General features: G+C 40.8%; 1 protein-coding gene across 2 annotated transcripts in view; it reads left to right on the top strand.

Moving 5' to 3' along the window:
* BABAM2 (BRISC and BRCA1 A complex member 2) overlaps positions 1-22,713 on the top strand; it is a 397,923-nt gene that overhangs the window by 122,662 nt on the left and 252,548 nt on the right. For both annotated transcript variants that reach the window (XM_030311393.2, XM_030311392.1), the window contains exon 6: positions 16,623-16,697. In XM_030311393.2, the coding sequence (XP_030167253.1) occupies positions 16,623-16,697 (75 nt within the window). The remainder of the gene's footprint in view (positions 1-16,622; positions 16,698-22,713) is intronic.

Here is a 22,713-nt window from a genome sequence, read left to right as displayed (position 1 = left end):
AGAATCACTTCAGGGGCGCCTGGGTGGCGCAGTCGGTTAAGCGTCCGACTTCAGCCAGGTCACGATCTTGCGGTCTGGGAGTTCGAGCCCCGCGTCGGGCTCTGGGCTGATGGCTCAGAGCCTGGAGCCTGTTTCCGATTCTGTGTCTCCCTCTCTCTCTGCCCCTCCCCCGTTCATGCTCTGTCTCTCTCTGTCCCAAAAATAAAAATAAACGTTGAAAAAAAAATTAAAAAAAAAAAAAAAAAAAAAAAGAAAATGAGAATCACTTCAGACTTTAGTTTTTTTAGTCTTTGGTTTTTAGGATTTTCCTTCCCACCCAATTCACCCTCTGATATTAACGTTGAATTTAAATATATCTAGTTTTATGGCACCTTTTCTGATCCAAAAGGTTTTTAAATTATAGTTGACCTTTAAACAACACGTAGTTAGGGTCACCGTCTTTCTTCCCCTCCCCCCATGCAGTCACAAATCTGTGTGTAACTTTGGACCTCTCCAGAACTTAACTACTAATAGCCTTCTGTTGACCAGAAGCTTCACTGCTAACATAAACAGTCGATTAACACATACTTTGTATGTTATATGTATTATGTACTGTATTCTTATGATGAAGTAAGCTAGAAAAAAGAAGATATTAAGAAAATCATAAGGAAGAGAAAATACATTTATAGTCCTGTACTGTATTTATTGAAAAATATCTCCATGTAAGTGGACCCATGCAGTTCAAACCTGTGTTCAAGGGTCAACTGTGTATTCACTGGCTCAGCTAATACTCAACTTGTAGTCCATGTAGCTATTGGAGTTTAAATTCATTTAAAGCAGCTAGACAGTTTGAATTTATAGTGTTTTAAAAACTTTGTATTTAATGTTACTGATTCTCCATTCTTCACTTAAAAAACCTACTACTGCTCTACTCACCCCAGTTTATTTTGATTTATTATTGAGTACTTTGTAAGCATTAGGGCAATGGGTATGGATTTAGGGAAAGTAAAGAAACTGAGAATCCCATGACAAGGCAAGGTGGGTAGTTAGAGGTCAAGCTTACAGCAAAGCAGACCTAGAGAAGGCCTAGTAGAAGTGGGAGCTGAGACTATAAAATAAATATATAGGCATATGAGTTAGTTACTGGTCAAGGAACAGAATATAAGGTGTCTTGAGGGATGAAACACACTGAAGTTTGGCATACTGGTTCAGGAATGCATTAAAGGACAGTCTGCTAATAGAATCCAAAACTAGACCAAGAATCTGGACAATAAACACAAGGCCCTGGCAGAAAGAAAGGAACTTGATTTTGAGCCAAGATTTTTTGAATCAGGGATTGTATGAGTTTCCTATTGCTACTGTAAAAAATTTCTATAAACTTGGTGGCTTAAAACTACACAAATGTATTATGTTCTAGTTCTGGAGGTCAAAAGTAGGAAATGGGTCTCCATGGGCTAAAGTCAAGGTATTGGCAAGGCTGTGTTCCATTTGGAGATGGAACACAGTCTCTACAGGAGACTGTTTCAGGGTACTTAAGAAACTGGCAGATGTGCTCTCAGAGATATCTCTGAGATACTATGGAGAAGCAGAAAGATCTTAGAAGACTGCAGAAAGAAAAAACATTCTGTTGATTTTTGAAAGAAATGACACTCAGGTCTTCAATGACACTCAGGATGATTTGCAGACATTTACATAAGAACGCGATAGTCCCTTGGAACAAAAGTTGGGTAACCAAGAAATAGTCATGGCAATTTGTTTTACCCTTTTAAGGAAGATGGATGTCATTGACTTAGATTATCTCATTTTTTTTTTTTTTAATTTTTTCAATGTTTATTTATTTTTAAGAGACAGGGACACAACATGAGGGGGGAGGGGCAGAGAGAGATGGAGACACAGAATCCGAAGCAGGCTCCAGGCTCTGAGCCCAGCTCGCGGGGCTCGAACTCACGAGCCGTGAGATCATGACCTGAGCCGAAGTCGGACGCTGAACCAAATGAGCCACCCAGGTGCCCTTCATTTTTCATTCTCCCTTAATATTCTACCGACAGCATGTTCCTTTCTTAGGCATTTGAATATGTGGAAGAACTACACCTAAAAGATTGGATGTAACTCTTGTCAGCCATCAGGTGTCTTGTGGAATGTCACAGGGATTCTCTTTTGGGCCTATTTTCTCACTGTTTTATTAGGACATTGAAAGGCACGCTTTTCAGGCTTTCTCATAACACAGAGTTTGAAAAGGTGGTTGCTCTGAAAGACTACAGAATCTATTTAAAATTATTTTTAGGCACTGAATGCTGTACCGGCCCCACAAGATGCAATTTTAATAGGGCTAAGCCAGTGCAGGACTGATGTACATTTATGGAAAGTCTGCTCTGCTAGTTTTGGGCTACAAGGGCCGTATACCAGCCACAGCTTTTGCTCTTGAAGGTGTTAAAATCCAATTGAGAAGGCTCTGTACATATTTGTGAAAAATGAAGGAGCAGTGCCGGATAGATGGTCTCAAGTGGAAGTAGAGCCTGTGTAAGAATTTAGAAGACCCGACCACTGAGGAGCAGAGTGACTGTGGAAAGCTGTCACTGATGAACTGGAACTGGCCAAGCCCACAAGGGACAGTGGGCACAGCATGATAGGTAGAGGAGGTCAGTGAATGGTTGGAGAACAACTTAGGAGCATGACATACATGAGGAACAAGAATTGTAAGCACACATTCTGGTTTACTGGTCAGTAAATCCGATCTATTATCGCTTAGTGCAATACTGAAGCGTGAAGACTTTTGTATGAAATACATTGATGTTTATTAATTAAAACATTAATATTAATATGCTCTCTAACTAAACCACCATAAGATTGATGTATTCTTCCTGGCCTAAATATAAGTCCATTTATTTTGGTTCTCCTGATCCGACTGTCCATCTGATAAGTACCCTCTGTAATGAATCCAAGAGTATATGTAAGTATTTAATACCTTTGGATTACAAGATCCTGTATTCTTTTGAGAGGATGGTGACTGCTTGCCTTCACCGTTGTCATCATTGAATTTTTCTTTCTGCCACATAATTTACATTCTTAACTTTCCATTTCTGTTATTAAAGTGTGAGGCTCCTAAAAACCTGAGATGCCTCCTCCATTTTATTGTCATCTGGCAAAAAGAAAATTTCAGTAGCCATGTAGAAGAGGGAGAGGGTTCTAATCTCTCATCAACATTCTGGCAAGTCTGATAATTTGAAATACAGTGTTCCCTCCATATCACCTCAAAGATGGTCTTCCCCCCCCCCCCCCGCCCCAAACTTCCATTTAGAAGGTTTCAGCAACTGCACACTTGGAGGTAAACATTTGAAAGAAAACCAACAAAAACCCTCTGCTCTTTGCCTTTGTCTTTTTATGAAGCCATTTCTCTTATTGCCTTGCCCATCTCCTTTAATGAATGAGTAGATGTTAGTTTTGAACATTGCATTCTTTGTCTATGGTGGTTTTGTAATTTTTAGTAAACACTTTTTTTAAATCTGGAGAAAACAGAGGATACATTGGAATGTAAGCTTATGTGTTCAAAATAAACAATTCTTTTTTTAAAAAAGTTTATTTACTTATTAGAGAGAGGGGTGGGGGGAGGGACAGAGAGGATGAGAGAGAGTCCCAAGCAGCTCTGCACTGTCAGCACAGAGCCCAGCGAGGGGCTTGAACTCACAAACCGTGAGATCATGACCTGAGCCGATATCAAGAGTCAGATGCTTAACTGACTGAGCCACCCAAGCATCCCCAGAATAAACAACTCTTATATGTGCCTGCATGGTCAGAGTTTTTTTTAAAGGTTTGTTTGTTTGTTTGTTTGTTTGTTTATGACTATAAATTCACAAGAGGGTATAAAATAGTAGAGAGATCTTGCATACCCTTCACTGAGTTTCCTCCAGTGGTTACATTTTACATAATGATAGTAAAGTATGGAAACTAAGAAATTGACGTTGGTACAATGTATGTGTTTGCCATTTTACCACATGCATCATTTCCTGTAACTACCAGTGCAGTCAAGAGGCAAAACTATTCCTCACCACAAAGATCTCCCTTCTGCTACCTCTTTAAGCAGAGTTAGTGTTAAGATTAGAATTTTAATTTTGATGAATGCCACAACATAAGCCACAGGTATAAAATCATATATACTGTTTTGATACAGTATATCAAAATAAAGGTACATTATACATTTTCTCATTGGGTAAAGCCTAAGGTCTCATTTTAAATTATGTATATTGACTGCCTTGTCAGTATTTCCTGCATGGGTCTGTTGTGTCTAAAGAACCAGTGTTTGTTAACTTTAACAAAGCACCATAAAGAAGTTTGTGAATTTTTCTTTGACTAATTCCCAGAACTCAAAGTTAGTTATCGTACCTCATATTTTTATCAAAGACATTTTTCTTTCCTGCTATGAAATGAATGTTTTGAGATGTTCTGCAACCACTTATTTTAACATAGTTTACATATTAAAGAATACCAGTGGGTGATCTGTGAGATAAAAGTTTTTTGGCAACAGATTTTTTTTCCTTTTGTGGGTATTTTCTTAATAATGGCATATACTTACATAATGGAGAATGTGAAGCAATTATTTTTTTTTTCGTTATTATAGTTGACCCCAAATGCCAGTAAGATTTTAGGAATCTGTGGCTTATAAATTAAACTCTGGCAGCATTTAAAACTACCGTGCAGAAAAGAAAGGAGCTGTTCTAGGAGGAGCTCCTCATTTGAGTTAATGACCTAGGCTTCTGTCATCTCATCCTGCTGTGATGTTACATTTGAAGGGAAAGTATGTGAGCAGTGTTAAAAAATAAACAGGGATATTAAAACTTTTGAGAGTTTATTTGAGTAAACATCAACTTGACGTGGTTAGGAGCATTCTACTGACAAAAGCTAGGGGCAGGGTTTTTGTAGAGAAGACACCGAAGCAAAGCAGGGAATTTGGCTATAGCCTAAGTGCTCGCATTATCTGGGAAAGCCTAGTTGGCTGTTTGTGACTGATTGTTCCTGATAATTTTGAGGCATTTCTAGGAAATGACTGGCTGAGATTTCAGTTTGCTTAAGTCACCTACCAAGGTGTTAGAACCACCTCAGTCTAATGGCCTCCTTGTTTGGTTACTTTTATAGCAGTATGTGTTGGAGTTTCAGGTCCTTCTGGGCAGAGGCCATTTGGAAGTGTGTTGGAGAGAGAGTGATCTGGGAGGTGGGAGCTTCAGATTCTAATCCTGTCATTAGTTTTGTGTACGTGTGACTATAGATTTTCTCTTTGTCACTTTCCTGGAGTAACTTCCCTGTCACCCAGCCTTGGGACAAAGGTAAATTAGATCCTGTGTGTAGGAAGCAAACAGAATTGAGCAAACATGGGGTTATGTAATACAAAGTATTGTTATTATTAGCCTTCTTTTGTAAATAGTTGAAATGAATTATGATAGTAGGGGCTCAATACATTCTAGGTTAGTGATTGTTCCTGTATTATCTCTGAATATGCTGTTCATCATAAAGTACCATATGTGGACCAGTAGAAGTTGATGCCACTAAGATGCAGGTAAGGAATGGAAAGTAAGGTGAGAGGGAAAATTAGTTTTTTAATTTTTTTTTTTTAACGTTTGTTTATTATCGAGAGACAGAGAGACACAGAGCGTGAGCAGAGGAGGGGCAGAGAGAGGGGGAAACACAGAATCCGAAGCAGGCTCCAGGCTCTGAGCCGTCAGCACAGAGCCCGACGTGGGGCTCGAACTCACAAACTGCGAGATCATGACCTGAGCCGAAGTTGGTCTCTCAACCAACTGAGCCACCCAGGCGCCCCCAAAATTAGTTTTTAATAGAGACAGAGGTGCTTATGTTTCCGGGAGCAGTTCTGATGGCATTCGGAGCAGAGGCGAGCACATTGCAGGGTGTCAGGAATGCAGGTGGAGAAAACGAAGTAGGGACAGTAGGTTTAGGCAGCATTTGGTGGAGGAAAAAACGAATCATCTGGAAGAGGCAGTGGGGTCCCATGATCACTCCCCGCTGACCGGACGACAGGTGTCAGCCTTCCTGTTAGGAACGTTTGGTAGCTCAACCAGATCTTCAGGTATTTGTCACAGAGAGAATCTAACTTGACGTGGAGGTTAGTATTGGAAAAATGTCTGGAACGGCTCGGCCCAACACGAGAGCTGCCAGCCAGCCATACACACGTGGCTGTTGAGCACCTGCAGTGTTACTCGGAACTGGGATGGAAGCAAATGCAAGATATAAACCAGAATTTGAAGAATTTCGTACCCCAAAATGATCTCATTACCAATTTTTATATTGATTCCATGTGGAAATGGGAGTATTTTAGATATATTGGGATATGGCATTAAAATTGATCTCGCTTGTTTCCCTTACCTTTTTATTTTTATTATTTAAAAATTTTTTTTTAACGTTTATTTATTTTTGAGACAGAGAGAGACAGAGCATGAACGGGAGGGGCAGAGAGAGAGGGAGACACAGGCTCCAGGCTCTGAGCTGTCAGCACAGAGCCCGACGCGGGGCTCGAACTCACGGACCGCGAGATCATGACCTGAGCCGAAGTCGGCCGCTTAACCGACTGAGCCACCCAGGCACCCCTCTCTTAACCTTTTTAAATGTGGCTATTAGAAAATACTAAAAATCTTACACATGCATGTGTAGCTTATGTTTGTGTGTTGTGTCTCCCTTCTCTTGGATAGCACTGGTCTAGGATGGTGGAAGAGGAGGGCCAGAGTGCTACGAGGGGGATCAAAATATCTGGAGGGTCAGAAAGCGCGTGGCCCTTTTACCTTGGCGGTGAGGATGGAGTAGGTGTTCTGGTGATGCTCGTCAGCAGGGGATCCTTCTCTCATAATCGTCTTTCAATTTATTCTGCTTGGGAGTTATGCCCTGGCGGCACTTGACTTGGAGACAGGGATAAACTTGTGCTCCTTTGAAAAGGGTGTGGTGTGGGTATCAGCTGTGTTACACACACTTCTAGGAAGTGACAGATTTGTTTGTTTTTGTTTTTAACCACATGGAACTATTATGAGTTGAACATTATTTAAAATAAATTAACCCATGACAGGGGCTCACATTTTTATTGTTTTTGTAATGGATTTGTTAATATCGAATTCTGACCTGAATGTCAGTAGGAGTACTTGGGATCTTGCCCTCAGTAGTGTTCTTGCCCTCTATCTGATCTTGCCCTCAGATTTTGACTCGATTCCTAAGAAGTGGTATGTGTGTGCCCCTAAATTACTTTATACCTGTAGACGTTAAAGGTGAGTGTGAATAGCTTTTTCAGTTTTACTGACATTTGAAAGGAATTTTATTTTATTTTTTAAATAATAGAACTGTCAGTAGGAAGTTCACATTTCTTTTAGCAGCAGGATGCATTAAGTGGAGAAGACCTGGTTTTACGGAAGCAGATGAAGCACAGAGGAAATCCTTTCCATTTCCTTTGCCTGTACCTTGGAGAGCAGCGTGTGAGGAAGGACGGGGATCGTGCCACGTGCCTCTGTTTGGGAGGCCACTTGTTTGTTCTGAAATGTTGGGTGCCTTGCCCTGTTTCCTAGGTGGCCACTTAGATGTAGGGAGCACCCTTTGCACAGATTTCTCAGCGTAAAGGGGTCTGCGGGGGACATCAGAGAACCAGCTGCCCCGGATTTTTTTTTTTTTTTTGAGTAGGCTTCACGCCCAGCGTGGAGCCCAGCACAGGGCTTGAACTCACAAGGCTGAGATCAAGACCTTGGCTGAGATCCAGGGTACGACGCTTAACTGACTGAGCCACCCAGGCGACCCTTCCCGAGTTGTTAATGCTTTTTTTCCGTGTAGTAAAAGGGAAAAGGTGAAGGATCCTGTGTTCGAAGTGTTCTGTGAGACAACCCCTCAGATCGTCTTATGGCTTTGGGGGAGAGTGCACATAACTTAATCCCCCCACTCCTAGAAGGTTTCCTAGTTTTTCAGTTATTTCTAGTGAATTTATGGTGTCCCTAGCTGTTTTACCGTGAAGAACTCTGGAGGTAGTGCTGATTAGTTCAGAAGGCGCATAAACCAAACAGAATTCTTGCCTGGGAATGTGGAGATGGCACTGAGAGAGTGAGCTTAGCCTCCTTGTGAGTAACTGGTGTGTCACATGTAAATTTTTTCTCATATTATCTAGTCAAAGGAATGAGAAAGTGGTAGTTGGAGAGAAAGATGAAGCACAGAGTAGAGATAAGACCAGGACAAACAGCTCAAGGTGTTCAAGTCTTTCGAACTGAGGCTGGGCTGCGTTTTAGCCTTAGATTCCATGAGAAACCTCAGATCCTTGTAAGAAATTATCTTTCATTTGCTCAGTGAGTTTGAAATGGAATTCTGTTACCTAAAATGAGGAGTCCTAACTCCATGACTTCTACAGGATCCAGTGAATATCTGTCAGAACATCACATCGTAATATTTTGTTTGTCTCGTCAAAATAGACTTTAAGCTCCATGAGGACAGAGGCTGTATTTTGTTTGTCTTAAGATCTCCATCACCTGACCTGGCACTTGGCACAGTAGGTGTTCAGGAAATGTTTGTTGAATGAATGAATGAATGAATGGATGGATGGATGGATGGATGGATGAGTGAAGGCATGAATTAGGAGCATCTCATTATGCACACTTTGGACTGTAAATTTCTTTTTAAAAGTTTTTGAGTGAATAATATATTCATATTGTTGAAACATCAAAATCTGTTAAAAGATATGTAGGGAAAAGTCTCTCTCCCATCATTGTCCAATATCCACCCAAATCAGGACCGTCTTCCTTTCCTTTCCCATCCCACGTAAGCACTGCTATAGCTTTCTTCTAGTGTACCTTTTCAGAGTTCCTTTATGCGCGTAGAAGCAAATACAAATACAGACACTTGTATATATGTGTGTATGTGTGTATATGTGTGTATATATATGTGTATATATGTGTGTATGTGTGTATATATGTGTGTATATATATGTGTATATGTGTGTATGTGTGTATATATGTGTGTATATATATGTGTATATACACACACATTCCCCCCTTTCAATGCAAGTGGTAACATGTATCACACACCGTGCTTGGCAGCTTTGCTTTTGACTTGATACAGCTCCGAGTTTCTTTCCTGAATAAGCACACAGAGAGCGCCTTCATCCTTGTACCCGTCATCCTTGTACCTGCCATTTTGTGTGTGTCCAAGTATGTCTGTAAGATAAATAATTAGAAGAGGAATGGCTGGATCCAGGTTTATGTGTGTTTATAATTTTGTCTGTAAAATGCCCTCCATGCAGTTCATTCTAGTTTATTAACCCAGCAGCAGTACATAACGTTAGGTGGTTGTTCCTCCACACTGTTGCCAACAGTGTGTTAACATATTCGAAGATTTCTGTCAAGCTCCACTTTGCAGAATGGCCTGGTAGCTCCTCTTGGACTAACCCTTCCACAAGTAGCAGCTGTCAGCTCTGGGCAGAACATAAAGCCATGTGCCTCAAGGTGCTGGGTAGTGATTGAAAGCAGTCAGATACCGGATGGGGGTTGATACTTGGAAGAGGCAAAGGCAGAGCTAACAGGACAACATCAAAACATCGAACATACATGAATGTGGAGTCCCGGAAGGAGAGGAGAGGAGAAAAAGAGGGAGCAGGGAAATATTTGATGAAATAGTGCCTAGGTATATCCAAGTATGGCAAAAGACATACATTTACAGATTCAAGAATCTCAACAAACCCTAACTAACCAAGACAAATGCAAGTCAGAATACTGAAAACCACACATAAAGGGAAAATCTTAAGTGGTCACAGAAAACTGGCACTTTATTTGTAGGTGAGTAGTTAACTTGAGTCAACGCTGACTTTTCATCAAAAACAGCGGAGGTGAGAACACAGTGCAGCGACATCTATGAAGTGCTGATGGATTTCTGCCAAGCTGTTTGGTAAAAAATGATAATTTGTATTCCTTTTGTTATGAATAAGGGTATGCATTTTTTCATGTTTCAGACTGTATTTCTTTTCTGTATATTCTTTGCTTGTTTTTCTTGGGGTTTTCATCTTTTTTCTTCATTAAGGTCATTAGCTTTTTGTGGTAGAGTCACAAAGACATTTTCCTCTGTCAGTTGTCTTCTGACTTCGCTGATGGTGGTTATTTGCCATCCACGAAATCTTTCTATTCAGGCTGTCAAGCTTATTTGTCTTTTCCCTTTTGGCTTCTGAATTTGGAGTCGGATTTGAAAGGCATTCCCTACTGCAAGGTTATAAAGATACTCATCAGTGTTTTCCTCCTTAAGGTTTCAGCTTTTACACTGAAATTCTTAATCTACTTGGGCTTTATCCTCATCTATGATATGAGATGTGGATCTAACTTTATTCCTAGATGATGATGCAGTTGTCCCACATCACCAATCATAACACTAAATGTATTTGGCTTATTTCTGGACTTATTTTCTGTTTGATTTAGCTACAGTATTACCCTGCTGTAATTACTGTGTTCTCACTCTCCGGTGTAGTTAGCCCTTCTGCTTTGCTTCCTTGAAGTTTTCCTAGCTGGTATTAATTGCTTATTTTTCTGTGGGGTCTAAGGACCTGGCTTTCTAAGAGTTCCCTCAGAGTAATGAGCCCCAAAGTGTAGACAGAGTTTTCACAGGTTGTAATTTATAAAAGCATTATTTTGATGAGTTTCTGAGTCGCTCCCTAGATGATAAGCTGTAAGAGGGCAGGGGCCATGTCTCTTTTCCTCATTATATTTGCAGTACTTAATATAGGGCCTGACACATTTTAGGCTCTTAACCCATAGTGATGAATGGGGAATGAATCTTGAGCTCTGACTCTTTATTGCTCTTTCAAAGGCTGTAGGCAAGTTTCTTGACTGTTTTAGGCCTAAATTTTCTCATTTCTAAAATAGGAACAAGTGAATTATATCTATAGAACAGGGTTTTGGGATAATTAAATAATATAGCTTAGAAAACATTTGGTAAAGAATGAGATGTTATGAAATCCTCGTTAGACTGGCTTTGGCTTTCCTTTTCACGTGCGATGAGTAATTACGCATTTGCCAAGGAATAGTCTCCAGACTTAGGCTATTCGTTGTCAGAGTCCATTTGAAGAATCGCCATCAGACTGTCATCCTGTTAAAGTTGTAGTCCTTCTCCTCCTCCTCCTCTTCCTCTTCTTCCTCCCTCTCCTCTTCCTCCTCCTCCTCCTCCTTCTTTTTTGATGTTTATTTATTTATTTTGAGAGACAGAGAACACAAGCAGGGGAGGAGCAGAGAGAGGGGGAGAGAGAATTTCAAGAAGGATCTGTGCCATCAGCGCAGTGCCCGATGCAGGGCTCAATCTCATGACCCATGAGATCATGACCTGAGCTGAAATCAAGAGTTGGGCGCCCAACTGACTGAGCCATCCAGGTGCTCCAAAGTCATAGTCATTCTTGAGTGTTTCTTAGCTTTTAGCTGTCTAAGTGATAGAAGCAGTCAATTTCAGATGACAGCTTGTTTGTTGACAAAGGAACAACCTCTAAGAAAGGAAGTCAAATTTCCCTTTACATAGCAACCTGGGTTTGGAGCCCATTCTGCACAAGATGTCTGCCTGTCACTACCTGTCACACCACATAGCCGCTATTACCAGAAGAAAAGTTAGATTTAATAAATTGCCAAAACTCAGAGTCTTATTAGTTTAAGTTACTTGCCAGTGTACTACAACTTGAAAAAAAAGGAAGGATGCACATATTTATTGCTAAACTGGGGAAATTGCCATGAAGGCAGTTGGCAGAACGGCTGACATTTTCACAGTCAGAGGTCAGATAATTTTCTACATCTATCCAAGAGAAGGTTTGACCAAGGACTGACAAAAAAATCAAATTATTCTGTTCACTTGGCTGCATCTAAATGTCTCATTTTCAGCTTACAGGAAAGATTGCTATGGAAGCAATCTTTGACGTGACAACAGCGTGACCGTAAATTGCTTGAATAACTGTTGGAACTTCGAATATAAAAACACAGAAAAAGTCATCTGAGGTAGAACTCAGAAAGGATTTTTCACTTATGGTTTACTCCTTATATAATTTATGGTTCAAATTTTATATTAAGGTATGTTTTAAATCAGCATTTACTTAGTTACACAGAAAGAGATGACGTCCAGGTTACAAGGAAAATCAGTGGCAGAACTGAAAGCTGAATTCTTGAGTTGTAGTTTCCAGCACTTCCAACACTGTGAGAAACAAGTGCTAAGCTTTCTTTCTTCTCTCAATGGCAAAATAAAGACTGTACGGTCAGCTTGAAAGTTGGAGATCAAAAAACGCTTTCTGCGGTTTGCAGAGAGCCAAATTTCCTTTCACAGTCTCGAGTTTCTCGTGTTACGAGTTTAGTTGTGCAAATCAGCCCATTGCTGATAAACACAAACTCCTCTTAGTCCTTGGACCCACATGCCTTTTATTATTAATTTAGTCGTGTAAATCAGTCTTTTGCCAATAAACATAAATTTATATTAGCTCTAGGATCAACATTTTGAGAGGGGATAAAGTAGGGATTGTCTGAGCGTTTTAAAAGGAATGTTGGTCTAAAATAGCTGGTAGAATAAAAATATATTGTACAAACTAAAATAGGGCAAAAGAGCTAAAATGCAGTGCATGGACTAAAATAACTAGCAGTTCACATGAGTCCAAGTGCTAAATACGTAATTATATTTCCCATTACCTTATATGTACAAGACTTGTTTTAATTTTTAAATCGTACATTTTATTCCTTTCATTGTTTTTTTTCCCCTAAATATAGATGAGCCATTGGGTGTAACAATGTGAACATTTTGAGATCGCCATTTTAACTTGGCTATCGCCATTTTAACAATGGCTATTTATTGATTGGTTTGCTTCTCTAAACTGAAAATGAAGATGAATTGAGTTTGATTTATTATTGCCTATCCAGCCACCTCCCTTCCCCGACCTCTTCTAATCCCTTAGTACTTCTAAAAAACCTCTCTCTCTCAACATCCCCAGAAATGACTTACCCAATGTTCCACATAGATGAAGTAGTCACTTTAGTGTTCACTAATTTTATGAGCGATTGTTGCACGTCCTACTGGGGTTAGGAAAAGAGAGTTTCTGCATGAGCTTTGGTCAGTATTAGTACTTGTTTGCTCCAGTAACATTGTCCTTCTTGTTCTTTCTCGAACATCTAGGGCCGCATCACCCCTTTTTATACTTCCTGTTTCCCTTGCCTGGGATGTTTTTCCCCCACATCCCACATGATTTTCTTCCTCACCTCTTTCATGGCTCTGCTCAGTTGTTACCTTGTCAGATTATTCTATAAAGAAGCTATACTTAACCGTCTGAGAGTTTTGAGCAAAGGGGGATCGTGATCTGACTAACATGTGAAAAGGGTTGCTGTGTGTATAGCGATGGAAGCAGACTGCTGGCAAACAAGGGCTGAGGCAGTTGGGGGTGATTGCAACCGTCTAGGCTAGAGGTAGCTGTGGCTCAGATCACGTGGTTGTGTGGTGGCGAGAAGGGGTTGGGGCTCAGGATCTCTTTTGAAGGCAGAGTCAGCAGGATTTGCTTGGATGTAGGACCTTGGATGTAGGACCTTGGATGTAGCACCTTGGATGTAGGACAAGCGAGAAAGAGAGGAGTCAAGATTTTGAGGTTTTTTGGCCTGAGGGATTGAAAGAATGGAATTGCTGTTTACTAAAATGAAGAATAAATATCAAAGGAGGGAAACCAAGGGTTTGGTTTTACTCACGATCGTTGGATACATGAAACAAGTTAGGAAAAGGTCTGGGCAGAGATAGAAAATTTGGGAATCATCAGCATATAAAAGGTATTGAACATCTTGAGCCTGGATGAGATCACCAAGGAAGTGTCAAGGAAGGAGAGAGATCTTGATCTGAGCTGTGGTGGTGTGCACCAGAGTTCAGAGGCCAGGAGACCGTAGGGGAGGCCAGTGAAGTAAAGAAGAACCAAGAGAGTGGGATCCTGGAAACAAAGGGAAGAATGTAAGGAGTAATAATCAGCTATGTCAAAATGCCGCAGAGAGAACAAGTAATAAAATGAGGACAGAGAGATGACCATTGGGTTTGGCAGTGGGGAGGTCATTGGTGACCCTGATGGGCGTGGGGGTTGGCTGGTGGGGAGGAAGGGCTGACAGGAGAGGGTTCCAGAGAGCATAGTAAAAGAAGAAATGTGTACGTTGAGTATAGACCAGTTCTTTACAGGAGATTGTTTTGTGAAGTTCAACAGAGAAATGAGATGGGACCTGAAGTGAGGTATGAAGTTAAGAAAGATTTTTTTTTTTTTTTCTTTCAGAGAGAGGGCGCAAGTGAGCCGGGGGGGCAGAGAGAGGGAGAGAGAGAGAATCCCATGAGGGGCAGAGAGAGAGAGGGGGAGAGAGAGAAGCGGGGCTCACCGGAAGCAGGGCTTGGGCTCATCCAGTGCAGGGCCCAAACTAACGAGCTGTGAGACCATGACCGCGAGATCATGATGTTAGCTGAAGTTGGATGCTGAACTGACTGAGCCACCCAGGCACCCCCGGAAAGACTTTTTAAATGATGTTTGCATGCTGGTGGGAGTGAGTGGGTAAAGAGGGGAGAATTGCTTATATAGGAGAAAGAATGGGGATAGTGGTTGGGAATTTGTCTTCTTTGATGAATGTCCCTTACCCTGTGGCGCTCTACCGGCACCAAAGGAAGACTTTTCATTCTTCCCATACCCCCAAATTCCCACTGGGCCAGATACCCCTCTAATAAGGCTCTCGTAGAAATCTGTAGTGTTACACGTTATCCCTATACTCACCTCTTTCAATGTAGGAGCCCCTGTGCTTAGGTCCAAAGAATCCCACTGACCAGGTGGTATTAATTGTAGAGTCCTCCAGTTGCTTAACAAAACACCAAGACCATACCTTTCTGGTCATCTTGGACTGTGATAAAATGTAAGAGTTTTAATAGGCTCTTTCACAAACCTTTTCCTTCCACCTACTGTGATGCAAGCTGTTTGTAGATCCTTAGGTGACTCTTAACTATTCTTTCAAGTAGCCTGCGTGTATTGGCATTGGGTACTGAGGATAGCTGCTCAGCACCAATGATTTTCCTTGTTTCTCACCACTGACATTTCTGGCGGCACAGTGGCTGCTGTGAGTCTATCTGGCTTGCCTCAGCTTTGAGTCTGTCCATTCAGTTCTCTCATTTCTGCTTTTTGTGTCATGGGGTTAGGCTTGTGGCAATGAGGAAGTGCTCCGTCCTTAGCTGGAGGTTGATGTAAGTTAAAAGATGTTATAAGCGGCAAAACAACAACTCCCATGTAGATGGTCGTTATCACTTTTATCTTTTGAGCTCAAGGTTTATATTTCTGTTTGCGTTTTCAAGGTTTTAGGTCAGAGTTTAAAAATTGCACCCAGTTGCTAGGGTCATTATAGAAAGGTGTGGTGACTGATGTACAGTCTTCTGTAAGAGCTGTGCATGTGTGCTTGTGTGCCTTCATTCACTGACCCATAAAAAAATATTTGTAAATGCTTGCTATGTCTAAAGATGTGTTTTAGTAACCTGAGGTGCTTTTTTTTTTTTTTTTAAGGGGGAAGGCAGTGGAGACATTGGGAGCTGTTTAGTGTTCACAAAATATAAAAAGGATAGAGACCCACTCTTTAGAGTAGTTCTAGATCATCCCTGGAGTTCTTTGTTCAGACAAGTTGTTATAGTGAAACCCAGTATGTCAAAATCCCAAGCTGAACTGCAGGCATGTAGTGAGAGAGGTTGAAAGACCCAGGATACCACCAGCTCAGCGCCCTTCCTTGTGACCTTTGCAGACAGGTTCCTTGGAACCCCGAGGTGTCAGCCCAACTGGAAAGACCCTTCTCCATACTGTGACAAAGTGTTTTTAAAAAAATGTGATGCCTTAGACTTTCCCGTCGTAAACAAAACAAAACAAAACAAACAAACAAAAAACCCAAAAAAGAAAAAAACAACAACTTTGATTTCCCATCATCACAAAGTGAGAGGAAAACTTTTTTCTTTTACATGATTTTTTTTTCTTTAAAGAAAAGTAAAAGCTATTTTTAGGCTTGGCTAAATGTTTTAATTCTATAAACCTCTGTACATCTTTCCTATGGAAAGAGAATTGAGAGAATTACTGAAAAGTTATTAGTTGATGATGGATGCTAATAGACTGTCCAGGAGATTAGAATCTTATTTGGGGTACCTACTGATAGATTGCTTTATATTATAAGGGTAGAAGTTTGACCTATGTATGTATTTCCAGACATACTATAAGACATGGTGATACATGTCAGTCATCTGTGAGTTATAAATCTTAGCGAATTGGTCTGAATGCTTTAGTAAAAAGAAATGAATCAAAGGGACAGGTCTGTCTTTTTTGCTTGGATTAAAAAAAATAATATATTCATGTATTTTTTTTTACACTTAAAAAAACCAAAAAGGTAATGCTACCTTGTAATTGTATTGCACATTAAAAATGCAGATTTAAAAAATTCTGATTGTGCTCTTAGTAGCTAATAATTTAATAATTCTTTTTGATCTTTCCCTACTTTTCCAACCTTCTTTTCTTGCTTGATGTTAGGAAACCCAAACTGAAAATGCCTCCAGTTTGAACAGGTTGAACTTGTGGCCTTGGTGATAATTGTTACTTTATAATCAATTTTTATTTTAATCTTATTATTATACCTTTTGTCCTACAGACTGGTGAATTTTCAGCTCGTTTCCTCTTGAAGTTGCCAGTGGATTTCAGCAATATTCCCACCTACCTTCTCAAGGTAAAAATATACGATATCAGTGTGAGAATGTAAATGAGCTTTTAAAGTAATTATTTGACTCTGAATATTTGTATGATTGGCTTGCCTGCATTTTGTTCAGATGATGAATTTATTAAAAATATTTACTATACAAAGATTACTGAGTTTGTTATCAAAAAGCTAAAATAGTAGCCCTAAAAGTAATTTCAAAATGAATTTTCCTTACAAAATAAAATCCATAATAAGTGAACTAAATTTGGGGAAAACAATCACTGTTAGTAATCTTATTGGGAGGAGAGACTGTCATGGAAGTTGTCTAAAAGGCATTCTTTGGGTAGGATTGCATATTAATTATTGTGTGCTAAAGGGCATCTCATTTTCCTTATTTATGTCAGTAGTTCATCTTAGGCACCTTCATTGTTGGGCTGTCCAGAATTGATTTAGACCAGTGTATATGGCATTCTTTTTTTTTTTTTTAATGTTTTTATTCATTTTTGAGAGACAGAGAGACAGCACAAGTCGGGGAGGGGCAGACAGAGGGAGACACAGAACCCAAAGCAGGCTCCAGGCTCTGAGCTGTCAGCACAGAGCCCAGTGTGGGGCTAGAATGCATGAACTGTGAGAACATGACCCGAGCCTAAGTCAGATGCTTAACTGACTGAGCCACCCAGGTGCCCCTATATGGCGTTCTTTAAAATGTGTTGCAGGCAAGGTGTGGCTGGGGGAGAGTCACTTTGGTCTGGGGTCTGCAGATGCTTTGCACATAAGAGGCAGAATCCCAGTGACTAGGTTGTGGTTAGCATGAAAGAAACCAAATGGACCAGGGAGCAGGTTTGAACAGAAAGTCGTAACACAAGGCCTAGGTTCATCACAAATGAGGATCTGGGTTGGGATTTAAGATATAGCTAGCTGCCCTCAGCCCTGTATTTCAACGTGTAGTTGTATAGCTTTAGTCTAATGGAAGAGAAATGTCTGCCTTCCTAATTTGATGTTGTGCAGAGAGTTAATGGTATTTACAATCATTTAGAGAGAAAGAAACCTTGTACAAGTTTCCTGGTATATTGTAGCCATAAATAATACTAGATACTAATCTTGATTGGAAGTATGGTTTGGTGGAATATAAGCTATAGACCACAGAAGAGATTACAGAACACTTTTTATTTTTTATTTTTGAGAGAGAGACAGAGTATGAGCAGGGGGTGGGGGCAGGGTGGGCAGGCAGGAGAGAGGGAGACACAGAATCCAAAGCAAGTTCTAGGCTCTGAGCTGTCAGCACATAGCCCTACACGGGACACTAACTCATGAACTGTGAGATTGTGACCTGAGCTGAAGTCAGATGCTTAACCGACTGAGCCACCCAGGTGCCCCAAGGGAACGCTTTTTAAAATACATTCTACTTGGGGCGCCTGGATGGCTCAGTCAGTTGAGCGTCTGACTTGCGCTCAGGTCACGATTTCATGATTCATGAGTTTCAGCCCTGCATAGGGCTCTGTGCTGACAGCTCAGAGCCTGGAACCAGCTTTGGATTCTGTGTCTCCCTCTCTGTCTGCCTCCACCCCCCTGCTTGTACTCTGTCTCTCTCTCTCTCTCAAAAATAAATGAAACATTAAAAAAAATACCTTTCACTCAAGGTGGGGAAATTATTTTCTTTCACCCTAAGTAAAACATGGGAGTTTTGTGCTTCATTAAACTTTCATTTTTAATTTCTCATTGACTAGTTTTCCACTCTGTGTCTAAGGGTTATGAAGTCCAAGTAAGAATGGAAGTCAGCAATTTATATCAGTTTCTCCACACTCCTGTTGTGGAAAATATGCATATTATATCTGTGATTACCAAGCATAATTAATTTGGTTTTAGCAATTACTATGCTCTGTTCGAGTAGCAAGCAGTCTCCTTGGAAACTTAGATCACAGACTCATCGACCTGCGTGGATTCCAGTTAAAACTCTATTTCAGCTCATTTAAAGCCAAATTCAATAGTATATGAGAGAACGTTATTTCTATAATCACGTCAATCCATTATTTATAGTGACAGTATCTGTTTTGATTTGTTGGGCCTTATCCGTTGGATGGGTTGTCTTGTTTATTTGAATCTAATGTTGCCCCTGCTCATGTTCTTGAGGGTCAAGGCAAAAAATATATCTTGTATTATAATCTAATTTTTTTCTTTTCAAAATCAAATTTCCATATTTTCTACTCTAAGAGTCCTAACTTTGTATTATTATGTCCTTACTTTCCTTGCCAGTCAGATAGGAAAAAGGTGGAAACTATTTGGCAAAACCGGAAAGCTTCCCCCCAACCCCCACACCCCCAAGGTACTATGAAATGGTGTTTCTACCATAGATGAAATGCCTACATTGCAGCACTGATGTCTTTCTGGGTCTTTAATCCATGCAAAAAGAATAAAGCCACAAAGACAGAAAAAGGAAAGAAGGAAGGAAGGAAGGAAGGAAGGAAGGAAGGAAGGAAGGAAGAAAAGGAGGGAAGGAAGGAAAGAAAGAAAGAAAAAAGAAAAAGAAAAAACTTTCTTGTATAACACAAAACAACCAGGAAAAAAATACCTGCCTAGCGGAAGTAATCCAGAATGCCCATTGAAGGTTTTAAAATCTAAGTTCCTGAAGTTTTTGTATCATAACCTTGGGACATTTGGCTGTACTACTCTAAAAACTGAGTTTGCATTAGGAACTGATTTACATATTATTAGCATTTAGATGCTCCTAATCTGATTACCAGGCTGCTATCTGATAGTCTCAGTCCCAAAATAAAGTCTTCAGTTTCTTAGGATGAGGATACTGTTCAGCATCAATGTAGTTTTGCCTCACCATCCCAAAGAAATGAAAAGTGAAGTAGAATTTTAAATATTGAAATAACATGGAGTTTGACGACATACTGATTTGCTACAGTGAAATTTCTTTGTACCATGATGAAGCCATCATCCACGTAATAAGTTTATATTTCCAAGCATACTTCTTTTATCCATGAAAAGAATTTTTTCATGTGAGAATGAAAAATCCATTAAATATTCGATGATATGATTTTACTTAATGTTATACTTTCGGCATATATGGTTCTTACGTGGACTAGAGTGAATTTATTCTGAGAATGAGTCCTGACTTCAGTGTCTAAATTTTATTCTTGGATGAGGTAAGTTCAGTGGGTCAGATAAATCACTTACATAAAAACTCAGGAAAAAAAATACTTCTGTATTAATTAGGATTCTTTATTTGTGGGTGGTGGAAATCCAGCACAAACTACCAGAAATGAAATGGGAGATGTAGTACAAATCCCCTGTTTCTGTAGTCCACATAGCAGGATAATCTACAGATAGACATAGATCAGCTTTCCCGTGTCCGTCCCACTTGGGCCAGGTATGCACCCTTGAACTTCTCAACTGGTGTGTTTATGTTGAGAAATTGTGGTCCCAGAATAAAGGGCAGATTACTGAAATGACAAAAGTGTAAGAGTCACTCTGGTTACTAAACCAGAGAAGGTTGTATGTTATCTCACTATGGAGTATGGCTTCCCTGAAAAAGAAAAACTGCTTTCCAGCCTCATATACTCAGGTTTAATAATTCTGAGACCCAAGAATAAAGACAAGAACATACACAAGTCAGTTTTCACCACATCCTAAAGGAAATCAAGAGCAGCAACTTCTAATGACTAGGATTCAGCCTTGTGACCTGTTCTTTGAGAAAAAACATACACTAAAAATTCATTTTATGGCATTTGTGTAAGCGGTTACTGGAGTGTCTCTACACTAGGTTCCATTGAGCCCTAGCCCAGCCCAGAGGTAGTACCATAACCAACTTACTGCGACTGAAGTACTTGGACTTCTGGTTTCTACAGTAATCTTCTCAGCATCATTTAACTTGACACAGTCTGAAGGATTGCTTGCTACAGTTTAGTCCCACTGTGGTGTCTGAATCATAATGCTGTATGGAAATGAATTGAAGGTGAAAAAGCTGCATTGGGCCGTGTGTGTTGGGAGATGAGGTGCTCAACCTTCTTACCCTTCAGAAGCCACCATGGCTGATCATTTAGGGCACAGTCAGCGCAGGGTAGTGGAACACAGGTCACTCTGCCAAACAGAAGCAGACAGCAGGAATTAAGGTCAGGTTATCCAGACAGCTTCCAGGGCCCAGGACAGGTAGAGAGTCTCAGGCAGATATCCAGACTGAAATCCTACATGGTGTAAGAAGGTCATTAACATGGGGGAGAGTCCAAGACTACTTGTGTGGGAAGGAGCTGCCTCCTCAGCCTGACATTGACTGGCGGGTTCACCTGCTTAGTCATCCTTTTCTCTTATCACATGTAGGTTAGCAACTGCAGGTGCTCTCAGGGCCAGGCAGGTACTGAGGAGGCATGAATCTGGCTGGATGTATATAACACAGTAAGAAATGGTGAGAGCCGTAGAGAGCCGGCACGTGTGTGCTTCATGTAGAGCAGCAGCTGCTACTCAGCTACAGAGTTCTTGCCTGTGAAAGTGTGGGCCTCCTGCTGCCAGATATACAGATGTTATGAAAAGGAGCCTAGATTCTCAGGGGTTTTTATCTGGAAAAAATGGCTGCTTTTTAAGTGACGGCAACGGATAAATATTTTTTTTAAGCACTGCTGGCCAAACAGAATACTTTGTGTGTTGGCCATGGCAGTCTGATATAACCAGGTAGGCTGTAGAAGGGTGTTCTGGAGAAAATCTCAGGCAGATAAGGCACCACGCCCCAGGGCATAGGGTGGTCATCCGTTGCCGGACTATGAGAGCAGTAGATGGATTGGCACCACGTTTCGCCTTCAGATGTACAGACACTGATTCTGAACTAGGGAACCATTTTGTATTTGTCAGTGTTCTCCAGAGAAACAGAAAAAACAGAACACTTATGAGAGGATATTTATTACAAGAATTGGTTTACAAGGTCACGGAGGCCAAGAAGTCCACAGTGTGCCGTCTGCAAGCTAGAGAACCAGGGGAGGAGAGGAGGCCCTGGTGTAAATCATGGAGTGTGAAGGAGAGCGAGCCAGGAGTTCTGATGTCAAGGGCAGGAGAAAATGGACTTTCTGGCTCAAGGGAGGAGAGGAAGAAGGAGAAAGGAGGAGAGCAGGAGGAGAGGGGAGGAGACAGAGACAGAGATGGAGACAAAGAGGGAGAGAGAGAATTCATCCTCAACCTTTGTGTTCTGTTGGGGCCCTCAAGGAGTGGACGATGCCCTCCCTCGTTGGTGAGCGTGGATCTTCTTGACGAAGTCTCCTGGTTCAAGTGCTAATCTCTTCCCGAAATGCCCTCAAAGAAACACCCAGAGATCGTGTTTCAGGAGCTATCTGGGCACTACTTAGCCCTGTCAAGTTGACACATAGATTTAACCATCACACACGCACCCTGTTCATAAGGCTGGTGAATTTGTGACTGGAGCCACTAACTAAAATATAACTAATGTATAATTTCATAGAGAAAGCAGTTTAGACCTAGATTTTTGGGTATTCTAGGGCATAGAAAGTACATTTTAAAATTATCTCCTGAGGTGTGTATTGTGTTTTCCTTTGGGATATGTGGTACACCAAAATTCTATTGCATATTTATTGGATACTTTTCCACTTTGATTGATATCATATTACATGACAGAGATCCATATGAATCGGCTTGGTACCCTGAGATTATTTTAGGAGCCTACGGAACCAAAGTAAATTTGGGGAGATTGCATCTGTTCAGCATGGTCTTGTCTGGGAGAACTTATAGAAGTTGGCATGAAGTTCCAAGGGTCCTTGGATTCCATTTAACTCCAGATGATGCCAGTTAGTTTTAGTCAGTGGTTCTCATGCTGGGCTGCACTGATTGCTGGCCCTCCTCAGGCCAATGAAACTGGAATTTTTGGAGGTGAAGCCCAAATATTATATTTTAAAAGTTCCCCAGGTAATCCTGATGTGCACCCAGGGTTAAGAGCTACTGCTCTAAGTAAGAGCTATGGATTTCTATTTTGGCTTAATAGACTCAGACGTAAATGGATTTATTGGCACAGTGATGGCATGACTGCGGCCCTCCTTGGTGC

The sequence above is a fragment of the Lynx canadensis genome, chromosome A3, assembly GCF_007474595.2.
Source record: "Lynx canadensis isolate LIC74 chromosome A3, mLynCan4.pri.v2, whole genome shotgun sequence".
In the NCBI taxonomy this organism is placed as follows: domain Eukaryota; kingdom Metazoa; phylum Chordata; class Mammalia; order Carnivora; family Felidae; genus Lynx; species Lynx canadensis.
Note: the sequence above shows the minus strand (reverse complement) of the source record. Positions and strands in the feature narration are given on the sequence as shown.